At 34.3% G+C, this 14,870-nt stretch overlaps 1 protein-coding gene across 1 annotated transcript; it reads left to right on the forward strand.

Annotated features, from left to right (window-relative positions):
- The first annotated feature begins 310 nt into the window (after positions 1-310).
- LOC146896899 (putative LRR receptor-like serine/threonine-protein kinase At1g05700) lies at positions 311-13,672 on the forward strand. Its single transcript, XM_085739243.1, has 14 exons — positions 311-430; positions 512-787; positions 5,935-6,190; positions 6,840-7,315; positions 7,827-7,965; positions 8,057-8,128; positions 8,389-8,460; positions 8,555-8,635; positions 8,835-8,974; positions 11,470-11,693; positions 11,821-11,947; positions 12,421-12,483; positions 12,556-12,745; positions 13,050-13,672. Exons 1-14 carry the CDS (start codon positions 334-336, stop codon positions 13,453-13,455), a joined length of 2,619 nt encoding a protein of 872 aa, XP_085595369.1. The 5' UTR covers positions 311-333; the 3' UTR covers positions 13,456-13,672.
- The last annotated feature ends 1,198 nt before the right edge of the window (positions 13,673-14,870 follow it).

Raw genomic sequence — 14,870 nt, forward strand, 5'->3', positions numbered from 1 at the left:
ACCTCCATAACTCCTAACTCAACAAACAAAAATACCAAAATTGTTAGGTCAGACACCGTGATCGAGTTCGAACCCGAACCCCTCCATTTGTGTGTGTGAGTTCCGGTAGTTATTTATCATTCCACTTATCTATATAATAATAGTAATAATAATAAACTATAGAAAAACATATTTTGAAAAAAAAAATAATTTTTTAACTCGTCAGTATTTTGAAAAAATAATTCAAAAACCGGGATATATTATAATAAAATTGAAGAGGAATGCGACACTCTAGTAGTATATAAATTCTTGCTTGTATAGGATTATGACTAATCATTATTTGTATTTCAAATAATGAAGCAAACAATAATGAGAATGTTACTGCATTTTCTTTTGGTCTTTGGTGTCCATACTACTGTTTTGGTTTTGATACAAGCTCAGGATCAATCAGGTTTGGGTTATTAATTACTAATTAGTAATTGTTATTGCAGCTGAAGTTATCTTAATTTGTTCCTCAATTTATATATATCAGGATTCATTAGCTTAGATTGTGGTCTACCTAAAGATGTCAACTATTCTTCGTTGGACACAGGCATAAATTATATTTCAGATGCCAAATTCATAGATGCAGGTGTAAGTAAGAAAATAGCAGAGACTGATATTAAACAGGAACTACAATATGTAAGGAGCTTTCCAAGTGGAGTGAGAAATTGTTATAAAATAAATGTTACAACTGGTACAAAATATTTAATCAGAGCCTCTTTCTATTATGGTAACTATGATGGTATAAATGATCCCCCAGAATTTGATATTTAATAAGAAACTCAGAGAGAATAAAACTGAGTGAAAAGAGAGAAAATTATCATTGAATGAATGAATTAGTTTACAATGTGCTAGCATCTATTTATAAACCAAAGAGAGACTATAACATCTATCATGTACTAGCTACATACTAACACTACTCCTCTAACTGTCTCAACAGAAGATACAGCTGGCAGCTAGGGTTTATTCAGGCTTCGTTCAGTTTACTTGCATCGCAAGTAACTTCTTCTTCCTCTTTATATTCTGACAGCCTCCCACAAGCTGGAGCTTGGTATATGTCTACCATGCCAAGCTTGGACAGTAGAGTAAGAAAAGGCTTAGGGTGTAATGGCTTTGTGAAGAAATCAGCAGCTTGTTCTGCACTTGAAACTGGAAGTAGCTTCATGGTTCCATCTTGCACTTTATCCCTAACAAAATGACAATCTATCTCCAAGTGTTTAGTTCTTTCGTGAAACACTGGATTTGCTGCTATATGTAAGGCGCTTCTATTATCACAATACAATACAGGAAGCTTGTCATTGTGAATCTTCAAATCCTTGAGCAGATAAATCAGCCACTGCATTTCACAAGCTGCAGCAGAAAGTGCTCTATACTCTGCTTCACTAGAAGATCTAGACACTGTGTTTTGCTTTTTGGTGCGCCATGATATTAGAGAAGAGCCAAGAAAGAAGCATGAGCCTGTTATGGATCTCCTTGTGTCAACACAGCCTGCCCAGTCTGCATCAGTAAACCCTAAAAGCTGTATATGTGATGACTTAGGGAAAAATAGACCTTTGCCTGGTGAACTCTTCAAGTATCTGATCACCCTACATGCTGCATTGTAATGAGTTTTGGTTGGTGCAGATAAGAATTGGCTCAGTTGTTGAACAGCAAAACAAATGTCTGGTCTGGTGTTTGTTAGATATATCAATCTGCCTACAAGTCTTCTATATGAATAGATGTCCTCATAGGGTTGCCCCCCATCATGGTGCAGCTTGATAGATGGATCCATAGGTGTTGAAACTGGTTTAGAGCCTAACAAGCCAGAATCATTGAGCAAATCCAAGCAGTACTTTCTCTGAGAGACAGAAATACCAAGATTGGAATATGCAACTTCAAGACCAAGAAAATATTTTAACTTTCCCAAATCCTTGATTTTGAAGGAAGTATCAAGTAAATGCTTGACTCTTTGGATCTCTGGTATAGAATTGCCAGTTAGGATGATATCATCAACATACACTAGTAGAGCAGTGAATGTATCATTTGAAGTATTCACAAAGAGAGTGTGATCTGCAGAAGCTTGAGAGTAACCTTGCTGAGTAAGAAAAAGAGTTAACTTCTCATACCATGATCTACTAGCTTGCTTCAAACCATAAAGAGACTTGTTTAGCTTGCAAACTTGATTTGGTTTGGGAGAATGGACCCCCTGTGGGATTTGCATATACACATCCTCATGCAAATCTCCATGCAGAAAAGCATTATTCACATCAAGTTGATGCAAAAACCAATTGTTGATGGAGGCCAAAGCAAGCAACATTCTGACAGTGGTAATTTTTGCTACAGGTGAGAATGTTTCAAAATAGTCAAGGCCTTCAATCTGACTGTACCCTTTGGCCACCAATCTGGCTTTGTACCTTTCAATGGATCCATCAGAATGATACTTAATTTTGAACACCCATTTGCTCCCTATAGGTTTGACTTTGGGAGGAGAATCAACTAAAGTCCATGTACCATTCTTTACTAAAGCCAATATTTCAGCATTCATAGCCTCAACCCAATGTTCAGATAACATAGCCTCTTCATATGAGTTTGGCTCAGTGTGTGAAGTGACAGATAAAGTGAAATGTGATTGTGAAGAAGAAAGAAAATGAGAGGAAGTAAAATCAGACAAGGGATATAGACTACCTGAAGAAGATGTAGTTGGTTGATCTGTGAAGGAGTTACAAACATAATCTTGAAGCTTAGTAGGAGCATTTCTAACTCTTTCTGATCTTCTAATGACAGGCTCAACAACATCTATAGGATCAGGTATAATAGGTTCAACTTCTGCTATAGGAGCAGGTATATTGGGTATTTGAGGACTTTGATTGGAAAAAGAACAATCATTATGAGTATTAGGAAGGATGAGAGAAGAATCAGAAATAGAATCATGATTATGAGACTCTACATGAGGAACAGATACAGGTAAAGTATCAGAGGAAAACTGAGAATCAGAAGGGGAAAATGAATTTGCAGAATCATTTTTATAGGGTAAAACATGCTCATAGAAAACAACATGCCTAGAAATGAAAATTTGTTTAGAAAGCAAATCAAAAAGAACAAAACCTTTGACACCATTTCTGTAGCCAAGAAAAACACACTTTCTTGCTCTAGAAGCAAGTTTGGTTCTATGAGAAGAAAGAGTGGATGCAAAACATAAAGAACCAAAAACTTTAAAACTGTCAAAATCAGGGTTTTGATCAAAAAGAAGTTGATGAGGAGATTTGTCCTTTAAAATTGAAGAAGAAACTCTATTAATGATGTAAGTAGCATGCATAAGAGCATAAGACCAAAAATGTTTAGGAAGCTTAGATTGGAAAAGAAGGGCTCTCCCAACATTTAAAATATGTTGGTGCTTTCTTTCTACTCTCCCATTTTGTTGGGGAGTCTCAACACAAGACTTTTGATGTAAAATGCCTTTGGAAGCATAAAAAGATTGTAAATCAAACTCAGGACCATTGTCACTTCTGACAATCTTGACTTTGCAATCAAATTGATTTTCAGCAAAAATGATAAAATTTTGAACTTGTAATTGAACTTCTGATTTTGATTTCAATAAGATGATCCATACAAATCTACTATAATCATCCACAACAGTTAGGAAATAGCTATGACCATGAATAGATTTAATGGATAAAGGACCCCAAATATCAAAATGCAAAGTATCCATTTTATTGATAGCTCTTTTGGAACTGATACAAAAGGGAAGTTTCTTTTGCTTAGCAAAATGACAAGTTTCACACACTAAATTGGGATCAGTTTCTAAGAAAGGAAACTGCTTATTCATAATAGCTAACCTAGAATGAGATAAATGCCCTAGCCTATAATGCCATAGGGCAGTAAAAGGAATAACATTTTGATCAGCAATGGAGACAGACATGACTCTTGGAATACTATCTTCAAGCTTCAGTTTGTACAATCCATCACATAGATCAGCCAAACCAATCTTCTTGTGAGAGGTCATATCCTGCAATTCACAATACTTATCAAAAAAATGCAAAGAACAATTTGAACTGGAACATAGTTTTGATACTGAAATCAAATTAAAAGAAAAAGCTTTAAGATATAGAACTCTGTGTAAAACCAAATGAGGAGTGAGAGTGACAGTGCCTGCTATATCAGTGACAACAATGTTATTATTTGGAAGTTTAACATTTGTAGGTTCAATATGATAATAAGTAGTAAACCAGTTCAAAGAAGAACAAATATGGTCACTTGCTCCTGAATCTAATATCCAGGAGTTGGATTTAACACAGGCCAGACAATGTGAAACAGGTAGAGAACAATAAGCATTACCTGAGGTAGAAGCTTCAACTGATGTATGACCAGTTGAAACTGAAGTGCTGACCTGGTTTACCAAAGGCTGAGAAGATTGAACCTTAGAGGACTGAATTAAGGCCAGAATGCTGTCATACTGTTCTTTAGTAAATGCAGGCAATGAACCACTAGCTGTCATCTCACCAGATCCTTTGCAACTATCATCAGGATCCTCAGCTTGCACAGAATTTGCATTGGAATTGAATTTTCCATTACCATAATTGGGAGGAAAACCATGTTTCCTGTAACAGGTCTCAATAGTGTGGCCTGATTTGCCACAGAAGCTACACTGTCTACCACCTTTCCCTCCTTGAGAATTGGATCCCTTTCCTTTAGCATATGGTTTCTTGGACTCAACAGCATTAACCAAGACTTTACTATCATCAACCATATCAATACCTTCATGACTCTCTTCTTGAGCCACTAATGAATAAACTTTGTTGAGAGGAGGTAATGGATCCATAAGCAAGATTTGAGTACGAACAATTGAAAAATTTTCATTGAGACCACTCAAAAACTGAATCACTTGATCCTCATGCCTAAACTCTTTAACATTGCGCATTGCAGCACACACACATCTCATAGGACAAGCACATGAAGGCGTAGGTCTATGACTATCAAACTCTTCCCAAAGAGATCTCAATTCAGTGTAATAGTCATTAACAGAACCTGTACCTTGCTTGAGGTTGTTGATCTCAGTTTTGAGCTTCCAAACACGAATGCGATCAGCTTTGCTAAACCTCTCTTTCAACTCGTTCCAAACATCAGAAACGTTATCAATGTACACAATACTCTGTGCAATATTATCAGAAACAGAGTTCATGATCCAGGAGTGTATGAGATTGTTGCAACGCTCCCAAGCAGAAAAATTCAAATCATCAAATGTAGGAGGAGGAATTGTTCCATCTACAAACTGATATTTGTTCTTGCCACCAAGACCTCTACGCATAGCACGCGCCCATGCTTGATAATTGGACGTGTTCAATTGAGGCTTGATTGCAACGGAATGAGGTCCATCACTAGGATGAACATAGTAAGGTGAAGAAAGATCTTGTGTAGGATCTTGATTACGAACCATGATTGATTAACGAAGAATCAAAAAAATGGAGGATTCAAGAATCAACACAAGAAATCTGAAGGGAAAAAGGAAAGAAGATTGAAAATCTTCAACGAAAAGAAAGGAAATGAAGAAGAAGAAGCTTCAGAAGCACGCAACAATGGCGAAAGTGCGTAACTGAAAGCTTCAAAAGCACGCAACAATGGCGGAATTGCGTAACTGAATCGTAACTACCTTCTCCAAAGAGAAGGCTCCTGATACCATAATAAGAAACTCAGAGAGAATAAAACTGAGTGAAAAGAGAGAAAATTATCATTGAATGAATGAATTAGTTTACAATGTGCTAGCATCTATTTATAAACCAAAGAGAGACTATAACATCTATCATGTACTAGCTACATACTAACACTACTCCTCTAACTGTCTCAACAGAAGATACAGCTGGCAGCTAGGGTTTATTCAGGCTTCGTTCAGTTTACTTGCATCGCAAGTAACTTCTTCTTCCTCTTTATATTCTGACAATATTCATTTTGGAGCTAATGTTTGGGATACTGTAAAGTTCACCAATCTATCACACATCACAGACAGGGAGATAATTTACACTCCATCACAAGATTACATACAACCATGTCTTGTTAACACAGGAAATGGGACTCCATTCATTTCAGTTATAGAATTGAGGACTTTGAACAATGAAGTTTATGTCACAAACTCTGCTAAATCAGTATTATCACCCTTGAGACGATCTGATGTAGGTTCCATCGCAAACGAATACAGGTAAGATGTAGTCAGCTAGCTAGCAGCACATCAATTAGCTAACTTTAATATTTAGAGTTAAATAAGTTTTTTGCCCTTATAAAATTTACAAATTTCGCTTTTAGTCTCTCTATTTTTTTTCCTCCAATTTTTGGTCCTCGAAATATTTTTCGCTAATACTTTTGGTCCATGCTTTTAATTCAACTCATGGTATCATTCAAAATTTTGATTTTTTCTTTTTTGAAGTATGTTTAGTACATTATAAAATTCTCGTTTGCAAAATTTTATATTTTTTTAACAATTTAGAATACTATAGAATTCTTGTTTGAATTATAGAATTCATGTTTAGTACATTATAAGTTTTTATGTTGCTGGCACTTAAGAATATATATTTAATTCATTGTTGATTTTTTTTTCTATTTTTTTAGAAGTGATTTTTATAATATTTTAAACATTCTTGAAAAAAACCCAAAAACATGAAGGGTACACATGATCTGACTTAAATATTTGAAAGACCAGTAATTGAAAAGAAATTTTAGGCGAACTAAAAACGAAATTTGAAAACTTTATAAGGATAAAAAACTTATTTAACATAATACTTAAAATATAAATAATTAAGTAACGTCAAAGTCAATTACTGATAATTGTCCTGGTCATATACAAACAACAGGTACAAAAATGATGTTTATGACAGGATCTGGTTTCCTTCTAATTCTAGTTTTAAAAGATTACACATCTCACCTGGCACTGCTAGTCTATTACGTGGAAATAATTATGAACTACCAGCAATTGTGATGAACACTGCTGTTACACCAGTAACTCCCAGTGCCCCTTTAAATTTTTCATGGGAAGCAGATAATGTAAATGAGCAATATTACCTCTACATGCACTTTAAAGAGGTTGAAAAGCTGTCAGCAAATGAAACTAGATCATTCAATATCACAGTGAATGACAAGTTTTGGTATGGAAATGTGACGCCAAAATCACTATATACTACCGCATTTAGTACAAAACCTTTGACTGGAGCCACAAGGTATCAAGTTTCCCTTTTCAAGACAGAGAATTCAACCCTTCCACCAATCCTCAATGCCTATGAGATTTATAAAGTAAAAGATTTCTCGCAATCAGAAACTCATCAAGATGATGGTAAGCTTGCTTAACACAGACTACCGTACTCTATCATCGCTAAATATAAAATCTTCTTCATGTTGTGTAGTAAATGTGAGTTAGATGTTTTTCATTGCTTAGAAAAATGGAGGTTGAACACTTTTATAAATGAGACGATTTATAATTCGTCTTTCTCAATTTGTATGCTTGCTCTTGTCTAATGTGTGGGTGATACTCCAGCCTCCCCTCATACCTAACACTTCATATTTTCTACGTACTCTAAATATACAATTTCTGCATTCTATAATAAATATTATATGTAAACATAAACAAATTATCTCCCTCCAAAAATTACATATGTTTTTAGTCCCTCTATTTTTTTTTTCAACTTTTAATCTTCTAAAAGTTTTGTATCACCACTTTTGGTCCTTACTTTTAAGTTAACTCATGTGCAGATTTCATATTTTTTAATGAATTTTGCAGAAATGTTTAAAATATTATAACAATCTCTTCAAATCCTTTTTAACTGTTTTTGAATACCAAATACTAGTTGATACTATCACAAACATCAAGAATGCTTATGGGGTGACTAGAAATTGGCAAGGAGATCCATGTGCCCCTGTGAATTACATGTGGGAAGGCCTAAACTGTAGTATTGATGGCAATAACATTCCAAGAATCACATCTTTGTAAGTTTACAATCCCTTATTAAATAATCTATATGCATCAATTCAAAAAGTTCAATTATCCTCTGAAGTTTATATTTGGAAACGCAACCAGGAATTTGTCTTCAACTGGATTGACAGGGGAGATACCATCTTCCATATCAAAGCTCACTATGTTAGAGTACTTGTGAGTTCCTAATCTCATTTGATTTGATAAACAGAAGACTAGAGTCTGTTTGGACGAAAGATTTTGGAATTGAGAAAATTATAAAACATAAATGTGTTTCCAATATATATCAAAATATAGACCGGGCGATAAGTCTACGTACTGGGAGAAATAAATCTCATTTGGTTAAATGATGAAACCAAATCTATTCAATTTGGAAATTATTCTCTCTTTATTGGGGATTCACAATTGTAACTCTGTAATTAAATTGTTTTCTTCAGGGATTTATCAAACAATAGCTTAAATGGCCCTTTACCTGATTTTCTGATGCAACTGAGGTCTCTAAAAGTCTTGTATGTCCCATGTTGACGCATTAAATGTAATCTCATTGATTATTATTACAAAGAAGATAAAAAAGATGTCATATCTTTTTTCCTGTGTTAACAGAAATGTGGGGAAGAACAAACTTGTAGGGTTAGTCCCAACTGAACTCCTTGATAGATCAAAATCAGGTTCACTATCACTGAGGTATGCCTCATACGTCTAAAAGCTCTATTAATTCCCTACTCATGAGAAAGATAGACTTGTAATAAAGTATTTTTTTTCTTCCTGTAATCTTAATAATCATGAATTCAGCAATGGTAATTGAGTTTTCTTCCTCCTAATATGAACATGATTTCACCAATGATATGATAGCTAATATCCTAGCACCATTATCTTTTTTCAGTGTGGATGATAATCCTGATCTTTGTATGACGGAACCCTGCAAAAAGAAGAACATTGTTGTACCGCTTGTTGCATCGTTTTCAGCATTAGCTGTAATTCTTTTGATTTCTCTTGGAATTTGGTTGTTTAGAAGACAAACAGGTACTTCTCAATTGACATAGGAACGAGTTCATATTTTCAAATAAAGCCTTGTTTATACTATGAACAATTTATTAATCCATCAGTTTGCATGTATATCTTATAAGTTGCTATAGTTCGAAATTGTGGTTGTGGTTGCGGATGTGGCTATTGCGGTCGTTGTGTTGCGCATTGCTCATAAAAAATTGTTGTGAATAAGGGATTTAAAATCACACTAATAAATTTTTATGTGTGGAACAAGTATCAATGACAACTAATAACTAAAATATTCCAAAGCAATAGCAACAGATCTTAGATCTAATCAAGCAACCAAGTGTAAAGTTAAACCACAATCGAACCAAAGAACAAGATAAAGAGAGAAGAGAATTAAAAACAACACACCAATGATTTGATCTTCCAAATCGGCCTAATAATGATCTACATTTTGAGGAGAGTGATCTCTCCACTTCACTATCAAAGAGTTCTTTACGAAGATATACAAAAATTACAAGAAATTAGCTTCAACAAGTTCCCAAGAGCAATCTTAATTTCTACCATTTTCCCGAATGATCTTTCCGTGACCAAGAGACTAAATAATTTTATTACCCATGGTGTCTTCCGATTGTTTCCCAACTCTAAAATCTAACTCTGAAAGATGCTCCCAACATAACCAAATGGTGCCACGATTTTTCCAGAACTTTCAACATCAATTTTCATTCACTTTTCAACAATTCTCCACCTTGACTCTAAACTGGCGGTGATTCCAATTTAACCCTCAATCACCTTACTCCTTATCCTTGCATCCAACTAAATCCTGTAGTTCCACAAGTTTTCACCTTAACCCATTCAACCCTCGGAATGCCTTCCACCTTCTTGAAGATACTTGAATCCAACTACACTAGGATTTTTGAGTAGTTTCACCATAATCTCTTTAGCCCCGGGGGTGATCATTTCCATCATCCTGAAGATTCACTTGCCTCCTATTACCTTTGGCTTTCGAGGTAATCTCATAATTACTTAATTATAATCCATCATGCAGCTTAGAAACTGAAGAACCACTTCTTAATTCTTCTATATCTCGTGATTCGAAGCTTCAAGCTGCAATACGAGTGAGGGAGGAGTGAAACACTTATGAAATTCCTTCAATGTCGCGATGCGTGACTCGTAGCCTGCGAAGCGAGTTAGACACTAGCTGATCTTTCTGCTTTTCTTCATTCTATGTTCCATTTCTCATCACCGAAACATCCATAATTATTATTCTCCAAAAATTGACATGATAAAACTTGTTATAAGCATAGTTTGATTACATAGTTGTCTTCTTTGGGTGATTTTGACATGTTTCAAGGTCTTTTTTCCCTTTTTTTTTTTTTTTGCTTTTTCATGACTTTTGAGTGATTTCTTTGCTAAACTCGACTAAACCAAATATAAACTACCTACTTTTACTCTAAAATGATGCTAAGGTGGATTAAAAATCATATATAATTTCTTGTCATTAGTGGGCGCCAATTGTTGTAAATTCAGGAATCAAAATCACAACAATAAACTTAGATGTGTGAGACAAGTATCAATGATAACCAATAAGCGAAACAATCACAAGCAACAATAACATATCTAGATCTAATACAACATACCAAGTGTAAAGCAAAACTACGATGGAACCAAAGAACAACAAGATAAAGAGAGTAAAGAATGGAGAACAACACGTCAAGGATTTGTTCACCCGGTTTGACCCAATACTACATCTGGAGGAGAGAGATCTTTCTACTTCAATATCAAAGAGTTCTTTACAAAGAGATGCAAAAAAATACAAGAAATTAGCCTTAACTAGATCTCCAAAGAGAAATCCTAATTTCTATCGTTTTCCCGAATTTCTTCCGGTGACCAAAAGAGTCAATGATTTCACTACCCAAGATGTTTCACAATTGTTTCTCAAGAATCTAACTCCAAAATGAACCAACCCTAAGTATTTGATTCTCTGAAGATCTCCTCCTTTGGTCTGTTAAGATTCACCCAAGTTGCTCACAAAGACTTAACCTCTCCACAAAAGGCACCAAACCTTTCCCAAGTTGCCACAATTTTTGACAAAGCAAAACATGCTCCCAACATCACCAAATCATGCTACGATTTTTCCAGGACTTCCAACATCAATTTTGAGTCACTTTTGAACAATATTATTAGGACAACAACCAGTAACAAAATATTAAATTAAAAGTAAGTAAAAGACAATGGACATGATCACACGTAATTCGGTCAATAGTGCTCACCTCTACAATTATAGAGCAACTATAGTTTTGTTTTTTTTTTTTTTGTTATGAATTAGGATTTTAGAGTTAAAAGCAATATATAGTTCCTGTCTCTCTTCAGTGTCTATATATGAGTCATACTCAACACATATATAAAACTTTAGCTATATATATAGCGTTTTATACTTGTGTCATCCCGTGTAAATCTTTATAGCTTTTCTGCCACATTTGTTTTCCACATCCTTGCATATTTTCATTCAATTTAATTCATCACAGCTGTAGTTACGTCTTCAAATTCTAAGGAGAGGGGTTCAATAAAATCAAAACACCAAAACTTCAATTATACTGAAATTCTCAATATTACTGATAACTTCAAAACTACTATTGGAGAAGGAGGATTTGGGAAAGTATACTTTGGCATTCTGCAAGATCAAACTCCAGTTGCTGTTAAGAGGCTTTCACCATCATCAATGCAAGGTTATAAAGAATTTCAATCAGAGGTTAGACGTTGCATTCAAGTTAACAAACAACACATTTAATTTTTATTTTAGTCAAAGTAATAAATAGAATCTTGCATAATTTTTATTTTCAAAGTTAACTTTGGTAGAGGTCAAATTTAAAATGCAGGCACAACTTTTAATGATTGTTCATCATAGAAATTTGGTTCCCCTCCTTGGATATTGTGATGAAGGTCAAATCAAAGCATTGATTTATGAATATATGTCCAATGGAAATCTCCAACAACACTTATTTGGTAATTTATATTTTATAAACTCTGTTAACATCCATAATTGATTTTTTTTTTTGGTACAACATCCATAATAGATTTACTACTTCTAGTTTATCAACATGCGAAGAATATTTTTTCATCAACTAAATCAACAAAACATTAGCATAGGTAGAATACAAACACATATAAACTTTTTAGTGCACAATAGTTTATATTGGGAAAAGGAAAAATAATTATTTTTACCTCTTAAATAAAATAAAACATGGATTATTTTTAAAAAAAAAATTGGGAAACAACAAGCAATTATTAACAAGGGTAATGACAAATCAAATATCTGTCCCATATGATATATAAATTCTCTCTTGAAATTACAAAATCAAGCTCTTAACGACGACAAGGGCTAAGAACAAGGCAGGGAGAAGGGAAAGTGTAATGAGTTCCTATGCTTTAGTTTAAAATGCTTCAATATTTCAAGACTAATGTATGTTTGCTTGCAGTAAAAAACTCAAATATTCTAAGTTGGAATGAGAGGCTTAACATTGCAGTTGACACAGTCCATGGTAATGTATTGTTTACGGCGTCATATTTCTTGCATTTTGTATCCGTGCATTTCCCTTAATGTGAATTTTCAGGATTGGATTATCTGCATAATGGATGTAAACCACCTATTATGCATAGAGATTTGAAGCCTTCCAACATACTACTAGATGAGAATTTTCATGCAAAGATTGCTGATTTTGGTCTAAGTAGAGCTTTTGGTAACGACGATGATTCTCATATATCCACACGCCCTGGTGGTACATTTGGTTACGTTGATCCAGAGTAAGTGTAATATAAAAATTCTATTTAGATTAACCAGATTTTAATATTTTTGTAGCATTTACATATCATAAATATCCATTTCAAGAAATGGATTACTTAACTTTGAAAGAAGTGGTAAAGTTACAAGATAGACAGTGTGCAAAAGCTATTGCTATGTTCATTTATATTTTAGTGTAGTTTTTTTTCTTCCTATGTATGCTACTATTCCATTCTGGTTTATAACATGTATAATAATGAAAAGAAAAGACGACATACATAAGTTTAAGGATCACTTATTCATCTTATTTGTTTGTTTTCTTAATAGATATCAGAGAACAGGAAACACGAATAAGAAAAATGATATCTACAGCTTTGGGATAATTCTATTTGAGTTGATCACTGGCAAAAAAGCAATAGTAAGAGCATCTGGAGAAAATGTTCACATACTTCAGTGGGTTATTCCTATAATCAAAAGCGGAAATATTCAAAACATTGTTGACATGAGATTGCAGGGTAAATTCAACATCGATTCTGCATGGAAAGTTGTAGAGGTAGCCATGGCATGCATTTCTCAAACTGCAACTGAAAGGCCAGACATAAGCCAAATATTAGCAGAGTTGAAGGAATGTCTATCTTTGAGCATGGTTCAGAGAAAGTGTGGAAGCACAAGATCTAGAGATGAATTGGTTTCTTTCGCTACTGTATCCGAAACCACTATTTTAGCTAGATAACCACCGTTTATAATTATATTTTTGTCCTATATTCAGTGTTACTCAAAATGTCCTAGTATATTAGTTCTTGTTGTGTTATATATAATGTATATTATGGAAGTTTTCTAGGAATCAAAAAATTAGTGTACCAACTACTATAGTATGAGTGATGGATGCTTAATTAGAAGTAGTAATGTGCATGGAAAGTTAAATAAATTGTTAATTGTTACTCTAAAAACCAAAATTTGATCAATGCACTAATTGTTGAAAAGATTTATTTGATAATTAGAAAAGATGCCCCAACCAATGTGTTATCTTCTAGTAAAATCATGTTTGTGTTTAATTTTATATTAAGAGTTTTTGAAGAAAAAGAATCAATACAAGAAAAATAAATGTCAGAATCAGTACTGCAAAAAGGTAGATTGGCTGCCATGACACCCCATCAAAGCTCATTTCAGCTAAAACATAATACAAGTGAATTCTAAAGACTTTAGAAATTGGACCCTTAGGCAACCTCTCTAGTGCGAGGAACAATTCAAAGAGTTAAAAAAAAAAGACTAAGGAGACAGTTTAAGATTTATTGTCTGCACAATAATATACCACCACAAGTACCAATAAAATTCCCTAGACTATGTTATTTTCCTAGTTGGTATTCCCTAGACTATGTTTCATTTATGCATTTGTTGTATTTTCAATTGTGAGCTACGGGGACATGTTGCTATATGCAGCAAGGTTCTAGAAGATGTGGTTGTTAGGATATTCTCATCTGTAACAAACTTGCTTGTTAAATATTTATGAACCTTGATAATATACCAGTACCATTTTCATAGTTTTGGCCCTCAAATTTTGCGGCCCTATACTGTAACACCACCTATATGGGCTTTGGCCCGCCCTGTCGAGCTTAGTCATGAAGATTACACAATCATTGCCTTCGTGAAGGGTACAAAAGAGCCTAATTTTGACTTTATACGCAACAAATCCTTGATATTCTAGATCAACAAAACATGATTTTGGAACCTGTTGATGGGAACCTCAATGTGATTAACATAAAGAGAGGAGCCTGAGTAGCAAACTGAATCGAGAAGACCCATGTTCTTGGCTAGATATAAGCCACAATGTATGGCAAGGAACTCAGCATGAAGAATGTCGTTGGAATCTGAAAAGAAGCCAGAAAAGCCAACAATCCAAACACTGGCTGGATTGCGGATTACATCTCCAAATCCAGTCCGAGTGGGAAGCCAATGCAACTACCATAAACATTGATTATTGTGCAAGAGAAGTTGTGGGAATTCCATTGAGCAAACCTATCTTCAATGGAGCAGTTAGTGTTGGTGAAACAAGAGAGAAAAGTTTTAGACAAAAAGCGACCAGCCAAGGACAAGCGATATGGAGGGATAGTCACATTAGCAAAGCAAGTATCATTACAACTTCTCCAG

The sequence above is a fragment of the Medicago sativa genome, chromosome 8 (assembly GCF_051527215.1).
Source record: "Medicago sativa cultivar Bolivia chromosome 8, Bolivia_mono, whole genome shotgun sequence".
Classification (NCBI taxonomy): domain Eukaryota; kingdom Viridiplantae; phylum Streptophyta; class Magnoliopsida; order Fabales; family Fabaceae; genus Medicago; species Medicago sativa.